The sequence below is a fragment of the Agelaius phoeniceus genome, chromosome 7 (genome assembly GCF_051311805.1).
Source record: "Agelaius phoeniceus isolate bAgePho1 chromosome 7, bAgePho1.hap1, whole genome shotgun sequence".
Lineage (NCBI taxonomy): Eukaryota > Metazoa > Chordata > Aves > Passeriformes > Icteridae > Agelaius > Agelaius phoeniceus.
Genome location: NC_135271.1, coordinates 20,337,482 through 20,354,813, shown reverse-complemented (window position 1 = coordinate 20,354,813; position 17,332 = coordinate 20,337,482). Strand labels below are relative to the sequence as shown.

Here is a 17,332-nt window from a genome sequence, read left to right as displayed (position 1 = left end):
ACCTTTTGACACGTCTTCTCATATTCTGTTACTTATTCTGACACACAGCTATTGGAAAACTAGGCAAAGCTTGTATTCATGCATGTTTTGTGGCTCTTCTGGACTTCTGTACCTGAGGGCAACTGTTAAAAACCAAGTCAATACAAATATTACTTCTCCTCTTAGATATACAGCAGTGGGATTTGTGCTTTTCCTGAGCAGTTAAACTATCTCTCACAGGCTGGCCAGTATTTGAAAGTGGGGACTGCAATGTTTGAGTTAACATGAGTATTGAGTTACTTTCAATATTTGAAAGTGGGGACTGCAATGTTCTTGTTTCAGTAGAAATCAGGCTATTAGCTGTCCATCCATAGCTCACACCTGGATACTCTAGGTCTGTGATAAGCCTGCCATTTAGAAAGAAAAGCAGTTTCTAAGGAACTATATATTAGGAAAGCAGTTATTTGTCCAATGAAAACTTTTACAAGTTAGAAGGATGAAGGACCATCTGCTGTCTTAGCTACATGTCTTGAAATATAATTACAAAGACTTAATAAATACAGTAAGGCAATATGAACTGCAACTTGCAACAGAAGTTACTTGTCAAGTCTATTTATGCATACAGAAGGTATTACTTACTTTGGGAGGTGAAATTTTGTCTATCACTAATGAGAACTCCTATGCCAAATAGTTACAAATTTAATTCTGAATCTGCTGACTTTCTTTGCTGTGTATCAACAACAAAAAAAAAAGTTATCCTTGGTTGGTTTTCTGCTTCTAGGTAACTGAGACTGCTACACTCAGGTCCACTTCATTTTTGCCACTGTTAGCTGCCTGAGTGTATTCAAGGTTTTCCTTTAAATACAGAAGGAAAAATAATGCAGCATGTTGCATTTTAAATTGGATGTTACAGTGCTGTTGAAATTTATATTTTCAGTAGGTATCCAATAAATAGGTGTCCAATAAATTCAAAATAAGCTCACAGTATTCAAGTACATGCTGTTAAGTGAAAGGGTGGCAAGAGAGCAAAAAATACACAAGCACCCATCTCAAGAAATGCTATACATAGCCTTAAAATTCCACCTGTCCAGTGGAATATTTGCTGGCCTTCAGGGGTGAATTCCACAGAAGAACACAGTTCTCCTGGAACATGATATTCCCTTCCTACAGGACAGGTGGAATTGTAAAGCTTTGAGACTGTTGACCCTAAACTATTCCCCAGATCTTTAATTTTCCAGTTCCACTACATTCTGCAGCAATTGTGAAGTGGGGCTTTTTAGTCCTGCCTGAATGTAATTCATCTCCTACAGAGCAGCCTGACAGCCCTTTGCATATGCTGGATCACAGCTTGGTTATTCCACAGCGAGGTGAACCCTTCAAACATAAAACACAATTTACATCAGGGGGCAGGGAACAGAAAAAGGGGAGAAGTGAGTAAGGAGAGCCACAGGTTGGGTGTCCACAGCTCTGGCAGGGAGTACCCCCGTGCTCCAGAGCAGGCAGAGGTGAAGGACAGCCCAGGGCTGCCTCAGCCTCTCTCCTCTACACCTGCTCTAAGCCTCCTCAAAGACATTCTGGAGTGATGAAAGAATCTGTCCTCTTCTTTATAGCTCCTCTTATAAAACATATCCTGTACTGCTTCTATTTTAAAATTGATTACTTAAAATGGAAACAGAAAGTGCCAAGTGATTTTTTTCTTTACTGGATGTATTTTAAATTAAATGCATGTGACCAAACTGAGAAAGACACTTGTTACATGACTAACATAAACATCATGCTGTTTATTTTCGGGTATCCTAGTGTGATGCTGCAGGTACAGATATAAATCTTAGTTGCTGATTAATGCAAGGTTATTACACAGCTTGACCTGCTAGAATGGCTGATACTCAGGACTTTGAAAAGATCACTTGAGTAAGGTGGTTTTAAGAAAGCTGTGGAAAATGAGAATTTATTAAATGCAAACTTGCTAAAAGTAGATACTGTAATAGGTTCAGATTAGTTTTTTAAATAGTCATATACTCACCAGATACTGAGTACTACAGACAGAATTTTAGGAAATAGTTATCACTGTGGGTTAAATTACAGTCACAAACTAAAGAGGCCATGCAACTCCTAAATTTCTATACTATATAAAGACAGAATAGAATGTGTATTCATTTCTAGCCCTGACTGCACATTATGAAGCAACAACACAGGAAGAGCTGGTAATTTACAGAAAATTATTTTTCTAGATTGCCCAGATGTATCAACAGGCATTAAAAAAATCAGAGAAACAATGCCTGTTCCGTTTTATTTATTTTGGAAAGTGTTGCCATGAGGTTCCTGCATTACCCTATTTTTCTAACCTTGCTTATACCCTTTAGTTTAGCTAAAAATACACCCCTCTCACACACCCCCCATATTTTTTCTAGGTCATATAAAGCGGGTGTCTAGGATGAGCCAAGGAAGAATCTGACTCTAGTCAGTATGATGATGCTGCAGAAACAGCCTACTCAAAGATATATTATTACATATGGCCCATCTTAGATTCTGCAAGAGCTAGCCAAATATATTCCACCTCTCTGCTTCATTGAAGGGGATTGCATGATCCAGATCTTTCAAAATGTCCTAATGAATATAAAATCTATTGCACATATGCAGAAGATAATGATGTGGGTGTCTGTGTGTACCTATTCCTCCACCCCATGCAGCCCTAGGACACAGGCATAGTTTTTAGGAGGATGACAATGTACACTCCAACCTAAATGATTGTATGACTCTATGCACACACAGACTAGGTAGCTGTTATTTCAGGATGAACACATATAGTGCAGGAGGATTCCTTGAAAAATGTGTGAAGTGCAGAGAAAGAGTGTGCAACCTCTTCCCACTGGGGTCCCTGCTATACAGGACTAGAGAGAATTAAGAGTTGCTCAGTATTTGTTTCTTGAAAGACCCGGAGGAAAGAATAGAGGAAAAAAAAAAGTTGATCTGCATCCCTAACCATCCTTTATATTATAGAGTTTCTACCAGCAGCTACAGTGATTTGCAATCCCAGATAAAAGGAAAATCTTAATTAGAGGTGGGACCAGACACTGGGACCACGTTTCCAACTGTGGCTACTTCAGCACAATTACGATGCTGAGAGTTAAACCAGCTCATTTCATTTACCTTATTACTACATAATGGCAGTACACTTAAAGTAGAGTTTTAGTACCCAAACCCCACCTATTTTCTTTATTTCATGACAGTCATATTATTCACCCTGTAATAAGGTTTGGGAGTGTTCAAGTCTAGTTGAGCAAGCAGTTGTACATGAGCTGTAGGCTGGTAACGTAACTTGAGTTAGCTCTTTAGAAGAGAACTGCATTTCATAGTCTCTAGTTTTGTGCTACATGCTTCAAAAATCTTGTCACCCTGGCATCTGAGATCTCACTGCAGATAACTCTTTGGGCCAGTATGTTCCTCAGCTTCTTGACCTAAAACCTAATAGCCTATTAGGTTTCAGTTGGAAGCATTGCTGCCTACCTGTTGAGAGTACACAAACAGGAACAAAACTAGCCAGCAATATCCCAAGACTGAATTGAGCCTAAGGGAAACAAAACCACATCCTCCAATACTGTACCTATAAACTCTTCATCTTAATGATGCACAGACACCCAGCTCCAAGGGCTGGCACACTCTCTGCAGTGGAAGAAAACCCATCTGCTAAGTTTAAAACTGATCAATGTGAAGTCCTCACCACATTGTTTAGAATGCCAGCCTTGAGAAGCGCTGCAGTTTTTCAGCTCCATGCCTTAACTGGTGTCCTGTTTTAAAACCAGTGGTAAGTTACCCTACTAAAAGGGAACCCTTACATAAACTGCCCTTGAAAACAGAAATCACATTTTTTTTCAGTTTAGCTTATTAAAAAATTAAGCAACTAATCAATTATTTTCCTAGATATTTTGCACTCACCCCTAAGGAATCAGTTGCCCCCTCCATTTGTATATGATGCTGGGACAATTACCAGTGGAGATATAGTGCAGTACAGAAACTCAAGGCACCATTTTTCCCCTCATCAGATGCAGCTACATACCTGTCTATCCCATGGCATCACATATTAGAGCTATCAAGGGGATTTGTTGAAAGACAGTCACGTTCCACGACACTGTTCATTCTACAAATTCCGGTGTATTCCTTACTCAGATTTCCCTTTCATGACACAAGAACATCCTCCCAACAAAAAGACTGTCTCGAGCATGACACAGTGGAGAAATGCTTGGATTTGGGAGTTAGGAGGTAAGTTAGGAGAGGAGCTAACAGATATTACAAGGAGCCAAAGATCTTCATCTGGTAACACCTGTCTTCAAAGCCTTTCAAGAATTCCAAAGTCTCTTGAGAGTCACATGCTTTTTGATTGCTTTAATCACACATGTACAGCCACTGGTGTTCAGAGAACCTGATCCCCTCTTATGACCAGGTGATCCACCTAGTGGATGAGGGGAAGGCTGTGGACAGAACCTTAACTTCAGTAAAGTTCTAGGCACTGTCTCCCACAGCATTCTCCTGGAGAAACCATGGCTTGGACAGGTGCACTCTTCTTGGATGCACCCTGTCTGGATGGCCAAGCCCAGAGAGTGGTAGTGAATGGAATGAAATGCAGTTGGCAACTCGTCACTATTGGTGTTCTCCAGGGCTCAGAATCAGGGCCAGGCCTGTTAAACATATTTTCCAATTATCTGGAGAAGGCGACTGAGTGTACCCTCAGGCAGTTTGCAGGCAACATCTAGCTGGGAGGGAGTGTTGATCTGCTGGAGGGCAGGAAGGCTCTGCAGAGGGATCTGGACAGGCTGAATTGATGGGCCAAGGCCAGTGGTGTGAAGTTCAACAAGATGAAGTGCCAGGTCCTGAACTTGGATCACAACCCCCTGCAGCACTATGGGCTGGGGGAAGAGTGGCTATTAAGGTGCCCACTGGAAAAGGACCGGAGGGTGATGGTTGACTGCAGCTGAACATGAGCCAGTGTGAGGCCAAGAAGACCAATAGCATCCTGCCCTCTATCAGGAATAGTGCAGCCAGCAGGACCAGGACAGCGATTGTCTTTCTGTACTCAGCACTGGTCACACCACACCCCATGTCCCGTGTGCAGTCTTGGGCCCCTCACTATAAAAAAGACATGGAGGTGCTGGAGTGTGTCCAGAGAAGGGCAGTGAAGCTAGAACACAAGTGAGATGAGGAGAGCCTGAGGGAGCTGGGGGTGTTTAGCCTGAGAAAAGGAGGCTCAGAGGCCATCTTATTGCTCACTACCTCACAGGCGGTCATAGCCAGGTAGGGTTCAGGCTCTTCTCCCATGCAAGCAGCAACAGCACAAGGAGAAATGGCCTCAAGGCGCACCAGGGAGGTCCAGGTTAGGTGTTAGGAAAAATTTCTTCATGGAAAGAGTGGTTGGGCATTGGAAAAGGCTCCCCTGGGAAGTGGTGGAGTCACCATCCCTGGGAGTGTTCAAACAATGAGCAGACATGGCACTTCACAATGAGGTTTACTGGGCACAGTGGTATCTGGTCAAAGGTTGGACCTGATGCTCTTGGAGGTCTTTTCCAACCTTAATGATTCTCAGACTCTGTGAAAAGGTTCTTTCCCTCAGAAGGTGGTTGGGCACTGAAACAGACTCTCCATGCCTGTGGTCACAGCACCAAGCATGACAGAGTTTGAGAAGCATTTGGACAACACTCACACACATGATGGGATTCTTGGGGCATCCTGTGCAGGAACAGCAGTTGCACTCAATGATCCCTGTGGGTCCCTTGCAACTCAAGATATTCTAAGATTCTATTAGATTCCACTTCCCTAGCAGGAGGAAAAAACAAATAAAGCCTCCTAAACAATCAAACTACTGTCAACACCCAGTTTCCAACCCAAAACTGTGATTCAGAAAATGTACAACATCACAGTGAATTCTATTTAAATAAAGGGAGGTTTTAAAGCCCTTTGTAAAACAGCAGTTAACAAAAATAACATATATAACAGTGACAAAGTACATTGCTAAAGAAGAGGGAAAATTCCCATGCAGCTTTGGAAACATCCTTTTTTATCACGTACCTTTTTAAGCCGACAGTGTGAGTGCAAAAGCCTTGCAAAGGCACATCTCAGATTCTGCAACACACACCGCATATGTGAAACAGTAATTGTTTTGAGATTTTTGACATATACTGTGCTGTCATTTGTAAAAAGTGATGGATGAGAAACTGGAAACCTCAAGGAATTAGTAATAGGATATAAAGCATTTCACCTCTGGGTCACCAGTTCAAATTCAACCAGGTTGGTAGTGACCAAAAGTAGTTACCATCTGGCAGCTGTTCTCTGGCTGATGTAAATTGAGTTGAGGGTCTCAGCGCATTTCCTAGTGGACAGGTGTCCTCAGCACAAAAAAACACCATAATTAACTCTCTGTTTGGCTTTCTCAGCAAAGCCACTGAACAACGAATAGAAGGAAAGACTGAGCTGTATTCCAGGTTAGAATGGAAGCATGCTGTCTGCAGAGCACTGCAGATTCTTAATCATAATTCCTCTTTATAGTTTAAGACACACAGATTAGGGAGGGATTTCATTCATCATCATTACATTAAACAGAGTAGCCTTTCCAATTCAAGATAGAGTTTATGTGCTGCTATTTCTGTTCAATTCAGATTTTTTTTAAACATGCAGTTACAGCAGACTTTGGAAGCACAACGAATGAATGCAAAGTATACTGACATTATTAAAAATGGTAAATTTACCCTAACGCACTCCCTCTCTAAAAATCCAGACTTATTACAGAAGACAGGGACATAGAAAAAAACCCTGGATTTGGATTATTTCATACAAACTGGTGGTTAAGATTATGCAACTTTGGAAAATAGAGGAGACTTACTGTAAAGAAAACAAAGATGGCATCCTTTAAGTCAACACCACTGACGGAAGAGGTTTTGGGGAAGACACTACTCACAGTTATTACAAGACTTTTTAAATGGACTTTGCATCCAAAAGTTCTGACTCATGACTCTCTTAAGAAACAAACAAGAAACAGTTTTAGGCAGAACTGCGTGTGACCAAGCTTCAAATGTTATGTGTGAAAAACACTGGGAAAAAAAATTCACTTATGCCAAGTTTTCCTCAACAGGAACTGGAAAATTTACTGAGCCTACTTATGGTCCATCTGTACTTTGCACAAGACATGGGACCACTTGTGTACCCTATGACCTGCTGATAGGCACCATCTAAATCATCTGTTGCTGAATTTTTTTGGCTCTACTATATCTAATATTGTTAAAATAAGTATAGTTCCTGGATGCCCGTGCTCATTTTGGCATTTGTGGAATAAAGACAACTGAAACAGAATTAAAGCATTCCCTATCACCAGTCTTACAAAACACTGATGAAATACCCTTTTATTTCTTCAACATCAGTGGTTTATAGAGCCTGAGCTGAGGGCTACTGGTATTAAACAGAGAAGAGTGTGAAAACTGCAGTTCTAGAGAAGAGCTGGAACTACTAAAAGCTGTGTTTTACCACCTTGGGTAAAACACAGCCAGAGCTCACAGGTTGCTAGAACACAGCATTTGGGGCTGAAGGGTTTGAGGCAGTTTAAGCAGTAGCTGACTTTGAAATGTTCTTAACACGCCTTCAGATAACATTAACTTTAAATAAACTTGCTGAATACTCATGTAAATTATTTCCATTTGGCTGTCTCATTATTCAATATGCTTTCAAGGAACATGGTGATGAAAGAAGAAAAATACCTCTTTCTAACATAACCATACTGGCAAGAGGATCAACATTATCAGTATTCAAAGAATGTCTTGGCAGGATAAACCTTCATAAAAAGAAGGAGCACTAGCTAATCCAAGTTGTCAAAATAGCAATAGTACCTCAAGGCTTGATCTGCAAAGTGATTCATTATTTATTGCTAATGCAAACAAAACATTCTGAGCAGAAACAGCAATTGAGTGTTTCCTATCTTGGAAAGCAACTGATGGAGACTCCACAATAAATAAATCTGAGGAGAAATAGAGAATATCTATTTTCTTACCCACTAAAAATCAACCAAAGGCTGGATGAGGTGGTTCTTTTCTGTGAAGAACCACACTTAACAGCGATTGATATTTTCCAAACTAACACAGACATGAAATGTAGGAAGAAGAAAAAATTTCTGGAAATGTCATTCAAAAGCGTAAGACACACACCTTTTGAAAAAACTCAATCAGACATGCTGGAAATTCACCATGCAATGTAGCATGCATCCTAAAACCATCTATACTTCAACAGCTCAAAATAAGTTTCTGCTGGAATTCATCAGGCAAGCATTTTCAATGCCTAACCTCAGACATGTTATGACAGCTTCAGCCTTACTCATTCCTCCCCAATAAAGCCAGGGCTATGCTTTCACAGAATCACAGAATAGTTTGGGTTGAAAGGGCCCTTGCAGATCTCTGGATCCAACTCCCCAGCCATGGGCATGTTTCTCAAGACCTGCTGCTCAAACCCCATCCAACCCACCATTTTCCTTCAACTTCATATAAAATACAGGGCTGTAAAAACTGAGGGGATTTGGTTTTCCTGGGGGAGGGTTGTTTTTAGTTTTGTTCTCTGGCATGGCTTTTTTTTTTTTTTTAAGTATCGGTTTTGTAATTTATTTAGAAAACTTCCTTGAAATACATTTTTATTTACTTTTCTCACTTACTATATTTTCTAGTTTTTCAATCCATCTTTCTTTGTCTCCTACTGTAATATTTAATCTCTGCTATCTTCTTGCCCTTTTAAGCCCAGGAACCTGACTGTACTCTCAAGGTGTACCTTCTTCCATTGTAATAGAAAGTACTGGTTCAGCCTCAAGAATTTGGGATTCTAACAAGTCCTCTGAATAATTGCATATACAATTTGTCTTTTAAATGAACATATCACCTATGAGTTACATAAAAAAATAAAGCTATTCTAAGAAGTTGATTCTTTCTTCTAGTATATTTCTAACAAAAATATAACAAACACACACAAATAAAATCACCAAGGACACTATTCAGCAGAGTATTACTATAGCACAAATATGCTGTAGTGTCTGAATGGAAAAAACACTTTCCTGATCCAAATTGGCTATTGTAATGACAACAATATTTAGCATATAAAGGCAAAAGAAGTAAAGAATATTCACATTCTGTGACAATCTAAAACAAATGCACCATTGACCTACTGCAAGTTGCTACACACTGGAAATTCAGAATTTCAAATCTTTTAAAAGATGTGATACAACAGACGACTTTTTATTTTGCACAGAATGCCAACAGCAGTAGAAAGACAGGAATCTGAATACTAATTTTATAAAGCTCAGTTCAGTTTTTAACTTTCAGACTATATTAAAGTATCTCCACATGCACAGAGACAGACCACACTTTCTGTCTACTTAAGCCTTTAATTTTCCTGTCTCAGTAATGGCTACTGAGCGACCTCTTGTGATGGAACGTTTGAGCACTTTCTCACTTCTTTTCCTCTTTTTAAAAAATAAATTAAATGAACAAAAGGCTGGCAGTGCAAACTGTAAAATACAAAAAACCAGCATCATCTTTGTCATTACAATGAATAAAAATTTTTTACCCATTCATATAATCCCTAAAATTGGGTATTGAACAATGTACCTCTGAAGCTAATAAGTGAGGTTCAAAAAAAATCACAATTTGCAATGGCAACTATCATGCCACCCTTCACACCATTTTTGCAGGAAGTGTTGGGAAAAATACATGTAATCACCTTCTTGGACCTTACTGCCACTGTATTAAAACAAGCAGAGAAAAACCACCCCAAGATACTCAATACTCTGATCCAAAGGGATGAAATCAAAATACCATAAAGGAAATAGCATTTGTGACTTGTTGAAGAGGGCAAAAACAAACCACCAAGAAGACAAAATTAGTTTTATTGACCAACATCAGCATTGTGAACCACTGGTAGATATGTCAAGGAGCTCAATACAGTCTTGGAGGCAGACACCCCCCAAGATGTCTGGTTTGAAATTCTCAGTGATCTCAATGAAATAAGACTGCAAGTAGCTACTCTTTCTCAGCCTTGAAATACTGATTCTGTAGCCAGCTTTAGTTTTTCACAGTATCTACACAGTGATATTTAAAAATACATACATAAATACAATCAAAGCATGTTAAACAAGTCCAGAAAAGCAAGGGAAATCTCTTGTCATTTCAGAAAAGTACAGTGCCTTTTCCTACTCCCACTGCAAAGGAACTGAAGTGTGAATGTTTGATTGAGGGGGTAACTGATCAAGTCTCAGTGAGCATGACAAATATCAACAAACACCATTATTGTACAACAGAAACAGAATTGCTGAGGGATCTGGCCACGAGATGTCACTCTCTACTTTGTGGCAACTTGGAAATTCATTAGCACAGCCTCCCCCTCGGAGGTGTAAAAAGCCAGGGTACAGCCAATGAAATCTGTTCTGTTAAATTTGGGTCAGCTTAAGGGGAACTGCTCAACAAGTCATTTCTGTAGCTGTGATGTAGAAGTCCCATTCAGCATGCAGTGAAGTCAAAGTAACCTCCAAGTAACCCCTGCATTCATCCTCCCAAGTTTAACCAAGAGCAACGAGGTCAACTAAATGTTCTTCTTCTAACATGTTACTGTTCTTACACCAATGACACTAACTGTTTTGAACTTTCCAGCCTTTTTAAACAAAATTATTGTCATGTACTGAGCTCTTATGACTCAGAATACAGCAAGCTGCCTGTATGAACTATAGTTTCTATCCAGGTAGACAGTCTAAAATAGTAAGTTTTGCAAGTTTTTTCAGGTGGCTTTGGTTAACACTTTATCAGGCCTGTGGTCTCATAAGACCTCACATGGTTTGCAAAACATCACCACCATCTTTACTAATCACTAGCATGTAAAATAATTTTTATACTTCATATATCTAGCCAGGCATCTCCTGCAAGAGACCAAAAATATCTGAGACTGAGTTTTAGGAGCTTAACATCAAAATTTGTAGCCATTATAAATATACACCTATGAAAGGATAAAGTAAGTGGAAGTCCAAAATAAAGCTGTGATGAAAGAAAAAATTTAGGAATGAAACATTTTGTGTAAGTATTACATGAACTGCATGGGTTCATCAGAAACTGATTCTTAAGACAGTTGAACAGAAAAAACCTCATTATTACCTTATTATGTGTTAATGTTATCCTCAGGTCTGGTTTTATGATACCATATGCTGTCAGTAGGTCTTGGACTTTTTTCAGTTCTTCCTTGCATTTTCTATTTGTTGAGTAAAACTGCTTTCTTACAGGAAGATTCTTAAACAAATTTAGGACTGTTACTGTAGTACCTGCAAGAAGGTGATAAAAAATAAAGCAGAAATTACACTGAAAGCAAATCAGTGACTGGATATTGAGGATACTAGTTTTACTTAAACAGACATGTTTGTATGCTGCTACATTAAATCAGGTTATTAGCATGAGAAGAAATATGCCAAATTACCAATCATTCCCCCCCAAAAGGTATCTCAAGACTTTTGATTCTTCTCCTTTATTTAGAGTTATGAGTGAAGCATTAAGCTTTCTTTCATACACACTAACAACAGCAAGAACCAGCACTAAATAAAGCTGTCTCAATGCATAAATTAGCTTTCATTAGCAAAATGATTAATTTAAAGACTAGCATCTAATCACACATATCTGGAGGCAAAGGAACACTGTGCTTCATTAAGGGCCTTCACAAGCATTTGCTTTAGGGTAGCACCTGAAGTGCCAAATACCTCTGCTCAAGGTACAGTACACAGTAGGAGCAGGAATATTCATCTACCAACACAACCACATGAATTCCTAGCCCATAAGGATATTGCAAAGCATTAGATATCTCAGAGAACTCAACAATTTCAATGAAAGACATGGCATTGCAACCTGCAGGTGTTCTGGCTGTGGAAAACACTATACAGGGTAAATCTTAAAAAGAATCCTTAGGTAAAAATTAGGTACATACTCTTCCTGCAGGTTAGAAAGAACTGTGACTTTGCCTGGTCCTACAGCCACGCTGCTTCCAGCAATTCCTATGTATGGCAGCAGGGCAAGTCTCCCTCCTTTATGCAAGGATTTTGCTACATACAGAAACATTATTTTGGTCCTGAAGAAATCTCTCATATACTTACACAGACTAGGAGCATTTAATTTTTACAGGTTTTATTTCCACTGTCAGCTTGAAGAAGTGAGTCAGAGAAGGAGAAACTAGTTTATAATTACAATCTAGAACAACTTCCAAGAGGTATAATTTCTTACGCTATGACAACACATTCTCAGCTGACAGACCCAAGGCATGAAACGTTTACAGCTGCAAAGATTTCATACTCAGCCTTTAAGTACCCAACAGGTATTTCAACATCAGCTAGAGCCTCAGAGAAACACAAAATACACCTGTCACCTTGCAACACCAGAACAGTGATAGCCTACCTTGCCCAAGATGGGAAGGCTTTTTAGAGGTTACACGTCCATTGCTATCCAAAGCATACTGAATGCTAAAATCATCAGCAGCTGTCTTTGTTGTGACCAAAACCTGAAGAGAGTGATGTAAAAAAACCTGTGTTAATCAGAGATAGACAAAGTTCAGAATGAGCTTAGATAAGCTTTGCTACCACACTCACCACACCAATCTGTTACTTTAGTCACCATAATTACATTTAATTAGTTTATAAAATTTCTCTTGAACAGGTATTTCTTAAAGGCACAGAAACATTCAGCATTATTCTGCATGTTTCCTGCCATTTAACTAAAAGCATTTCTATCATGCTGATTCACAAAGCACAGCAATTCCTGCTACCTACAACACACACTGCTCTATCTTCTATGCTAGCACAGATTAAACAAACTTTATCAATTGACAGTTCTGCATTTTTACCCTCTGTGAGATAAACACACTACGACAACTTAAATTCATGTGAGATTCCACAAACTTAAAGACTACTCTCAAACAAACAATATATTTTCTTTCCACACCTAAACATATCTGGCAATCAGTCACAGCAAGTTTTGTAAGCTATTAAGGTAATTCACAGATTGCTTTAGCAAGAGCAGTCATAAATCAGAGTTCAGTTACCAACACTGTGACTAACAGAACCACTGCCCTTTAACTACCTGGAAGACACAGTTTAACACACATACAGAGTTTCAGGATATTTTGGTTTATTTTAGTGTCTCACATGAATCATTCAGCATTCAGTCATGCCCCTGAAGAGAAAAACAATAATTGATTAACTGGGAATTACAGTATTGCAGACCTACTTAAGCCTACTTAAGGGCCAATAGCAAAGTACCTTCAAAATGAAATTTCAGAGGGCAGTTTGAGTAGGCAGAATACAATTAATGCCAGGAGTGTTAATTAACATAATTACTGATACAAGGAGTAATACTTATTAAAGCACTTTATACACTCAGGCCACCTCCCATCTCTTATGAAACGTACCATAGAGCTGATTAGAAGCTCTGAACAGATGGATTCTGCTCTGAGAGCTCATTAGAAGGAACCAATGATTGAGATCTGTCATCATCTATCAAAACACCAACACTTTTGAAAGCATCTTTGGAAATCTCCATCCAAATACACAACCCACTCCTGCTTAGTGCAATGTGAATGCAACCCAAGGTACCAAGGAGTGAAGCTGTACCATCATCTCTCCTGAGCTCAACAGCTGATGGTTCCAGCCAGACACAGGCTTTGGTATCTTCCTGCATGATCTAATCTTCAGCAGACTTGCACCTAAAACATGGCCTTGGTGCAGCATGAATTCAGAAAAAGAAAAACATCTGGCAGATGCTGTGCCTTCAGCAGCCTGAACACCTTTCAGATGGTTTTGAACAAACATATTTACTTTTAGCCAACAAGTTAAGTAGCAAATGTCAGTACACTGCCAATCCTCTTAATACAAACACATGGCTCAGACTCAGCTAGGTCAGGTAGCAGGTTCCTGTTTACTCACAGGGACAAAGTTTGTGCAACTGCAGTCACATACATGTCAAAGAGCAATAAGGAGCCCAGCAAGACCTCATGACTGCTGATCACCTAGATAAGAAGGCAGAAATCATTACTGCAATGGTGGCAATGTGGGCCATCAGTTCCCTGAAATGACTTCTCCTGGTCATCACCTGCTGCTCCTTTCTTGATCTACCCTAAATCAAGGAGCAAAGCCAGCCATACTCCTTGACATTATACTCCCTGACACAAAAGGAAAGAAAATACAACACAATCTGTTACCTGTTCTGACTAAGCAAAATAAACAGAGCACTGTGTGACAGAAAGGCAGAACTGACACAAACAAGAAATTTCTATGACATGGCTTCTGGGGCTGGGGAGAAAAGCAGCCTACACAAGCACATCCCTGGAAAGTCACTGGAACATTTACACTCTTTGCACAGAATAAAACTTCCATGAACACATACAGACAACAAAAATCATAACACAAAGGCTCCACATCTATTGCAAGTGCTCACTTCTGCTATGCTGCAGATCGATCCCAAAGCTTCCCCACGGAAGCCGTATGTTGTCAGCCTCTCAAGGTCCTCAGAAGAGCTGATTTTTGAGGTGTAGTGTTTGATGGCCATAACTGGGACATCATCAACCTTGATTCCACTGCCATTGTCTCTTACTTCTATTTTGCTAAACCCGTAATTCTCCTGAAAAAGAACAAAACATGAAGGAGCAGTAAAACATCCAAATTAATTAAGAGGTAATTTTGAAGCAGCTAAGGTTACAGTTTCTAACTATCCATACAGAAGTGGAAGCTTTGCTTGTTTGGAGGAACTGAGCAACCATTAAATGTCTCTGTTTAAGGAAAAAAAAAGAAAAGGAAAAATACACCATGTTAGGATAACAGTGATGGTTTCTCTAATTAGTAACATTATTCATCTCCTGTGATTTGGAAACAGCAAAACCCAAAAGGAGACCTATAGCTGGAAAGCTGAAGATTTTTTTGTCTCTTTTCACTTCTCTTACCTACTTGGTATCAATTTTTCTGAAATCACTTGAATGCAGCTCTGCATCCATTGAATGCAGCAGACCCTCACTTCACACCATTTTCTGTTTCAATTTTGATTGATGTGATTCCATTACATTTTCTAAGTTCTGCTTTCCAAGTTCAATACACAGAAGCTGAAATTCTAATGTGGGGCAAGGCATGAATTGTAAGAGTAATAAAAAACCCTGTAAAGAGATACAGTATTTTACAAAAGAAGTAAAGGTTCCCAAAGGCTCTTTTAAAACAGCCTTCAAGGAAGCAAAGTTCAATTTCTGTGATTTACCTTTACATACATGTAAGGCATATTTTACTGAATTCCAGTTTAAATATGTCATTCCAGTGAGCACCAGCATAAATATGGTAAAATTCTGAAGCCCAGATATTTACAACAGCTAAATAAAAGATGAAATTTAGGTTCCATAACATCTCAAACAAGTGCAGGAAAAAATTCTTCTTTCCAGCTACACTATAGTCTGCACAAGTGAGCAGCCCCCAGAGGAATCATAAGCCAGGAGGAGAAAGTAATCAGAGCTGCAGGATCACTAACTAAGCTTCCTCCACAGAAGCAAGGCTGGCTCTTTGAAAAGATTATGATGCAACACACAAAAAAAATGTGCTGTAGTGTGTAATACATCCAGGTGACCTTACAATTAGTTTTGCTTAGAAAGATTATCTTAAAACAGTGGCTGCCATCACTGATGCTGGACAGAGCATGTGATGGTGATCACTGAAAGCAGGCTGATTAAACAGAACAAACTTTGCTCTCCTACCTGGGCCTATGCTGAAAACAGTTATGAAAAATTATAATGTACTCTCATTATAAGGTTGTAAAAATTATAATGTACTCTCACAAGGTTATTTCTTGAAGTAAAAAAAAAAAAGATGCAGGGATCTAAAGAAACCATCTGCATTCACACATAATCTGATTTAGGAAACATCAAAAGCCTCTGAGGTAGGCTCAGAACCACAATACACAAAAAACAACAGACATACGGGTATATTTCACTTTCTGTTTTAATGAATGGTGCAAAAGCTGTCTTCAGGTGAAAAACAATGCTTTTGCTCATGTTTGGGTCAACTTCCTACTGGACAGCAAAACAGAACTCAGCAATACACCTCAGCTGAGCACAAAAACACATAAGGAAATAGAGGCAGGAAACCCTCTACCCTGCTGCTGTATGTGCTAATGAAAGGTATGAGAATTTTACAATGACTCCCTATTTTCCATTCTAATTTTTACCTTCTGACCAGTTAGCTGTTTAAGAAAAGTGAGATTTATCTGGAATCAAAATGTTACATAAATGATTCTCTCTTTCTCTTTTAATCTTACTAATTTTTACTTTTGCGTGTTTTATGTAAATATTATGTAAACATAATTAAGCTTTGTGTTTTGTAACACCTTCCTTCATGAGCTGAATCTTACCAAGGTTATGAACCCATGAAATGTTTCAGTTGCTCTGCCAGGTCACTGATGCCAATCAGTATGATTCAGCTTTGGTACACAGTGCAAAGATGCCAAATAACATCACCTATGGCCAATCAAGACTGAAACACCAGCCAAAGCTTCCCACTACAGTTCACCACTGCCATGACTCTTATCTGAGACCCATTCCATCTGCAGGTTAATTCCTGTCTGTCTGTCTGTCAAAAAGGAATTGTTATCTTTGTTCAAGCAAATTGGATAAACTATGCCCTCCTATTCCATCTGAAAAAGATTAAAACAATGAAAATGCTGCAGCTTCAGGCAAAACCCATCAAGCTGTAAAATGGAATTTCAAAGTTTCTCTTCTCTGTTATGGTTTTGAAGTAATCCAGAATTAATGTGGTCATGGACCTCTATTACATGGTCAGAGTTATTTTAATTTCCCATTAAAAAATACCAGAAAAAATCCATTGTTTTACAGTATTACTGTCTAGAGTTGTACAGAGTGCAGATTTTCTCCTCTCCCCTATTACCCACAGAAGAACAATCATCAAATTTCTTTTAATTGCTGACAACTTGCATAAAGCCATGTTTGTTTGTTTGTTTGGAACTACAATGTTTTGGATTGGGCTGGACTGACACAAGAATGTCAGAGTAGTGTAATACATCACTGTGATACTGTATTACTGTGTAATACATCATAGATGACTCATGCACTGAAAATGGTTAAAAATGCTCTTTTTGCACTGGGACAAAGCTGGTTACTGTGCTGTGAAACCCACACTAGTTAGAGGGCTCTCTCCTCTGCAAGGTTTGTTCCAACCATTGTGGAACACTCCAAAACCTTTCTGTTCACTCCTTGCAGCTACTGATCAGCTCCCAGGATCTGATCCCAATACCCTGCACCCCCACAACTGTGTACACACTACTCA

At 39.2% G+C, this 17,332-nt stretch overlaps 1 protein-coding gene across 4 annotated transcripts in view; it reads right to left on the bottom strand.

The window, feature by feature from the left end:
* The window catches only part of PMS1 (PMS1 homolog 1, mismatch repair system component), a 44,482-nt gene that overhangs the window by 23,409 nt on the left and 3,741 nt on the right, over positions 1 to 17,332 (bottom strand). For all 4 annotated transcript variants that reach the window (XM_077181153.1, XM_077181151.1, XM_054636337.2 and 1 more), the window contains exons 3-5: positions 14,454 to 14,636; positions 12,420 to 12,522; positions 11,139 to 11,302 (exon numbers count right to left, since the gene is read on the bottom strand). In XM_077181153.1, the coding sequence (XP_077037268.1) occupies positions 11,139 to 11,302; positions 12,420 to 12,522; positions 14,454 to 14,636 (450 nt within the window). The remainder of the gene's footprint in view (positions 1 to 11,138; positions 11,303 to 12,419; positions 12,523 to 14,453; positions 14,637 to 17,332) is intronic.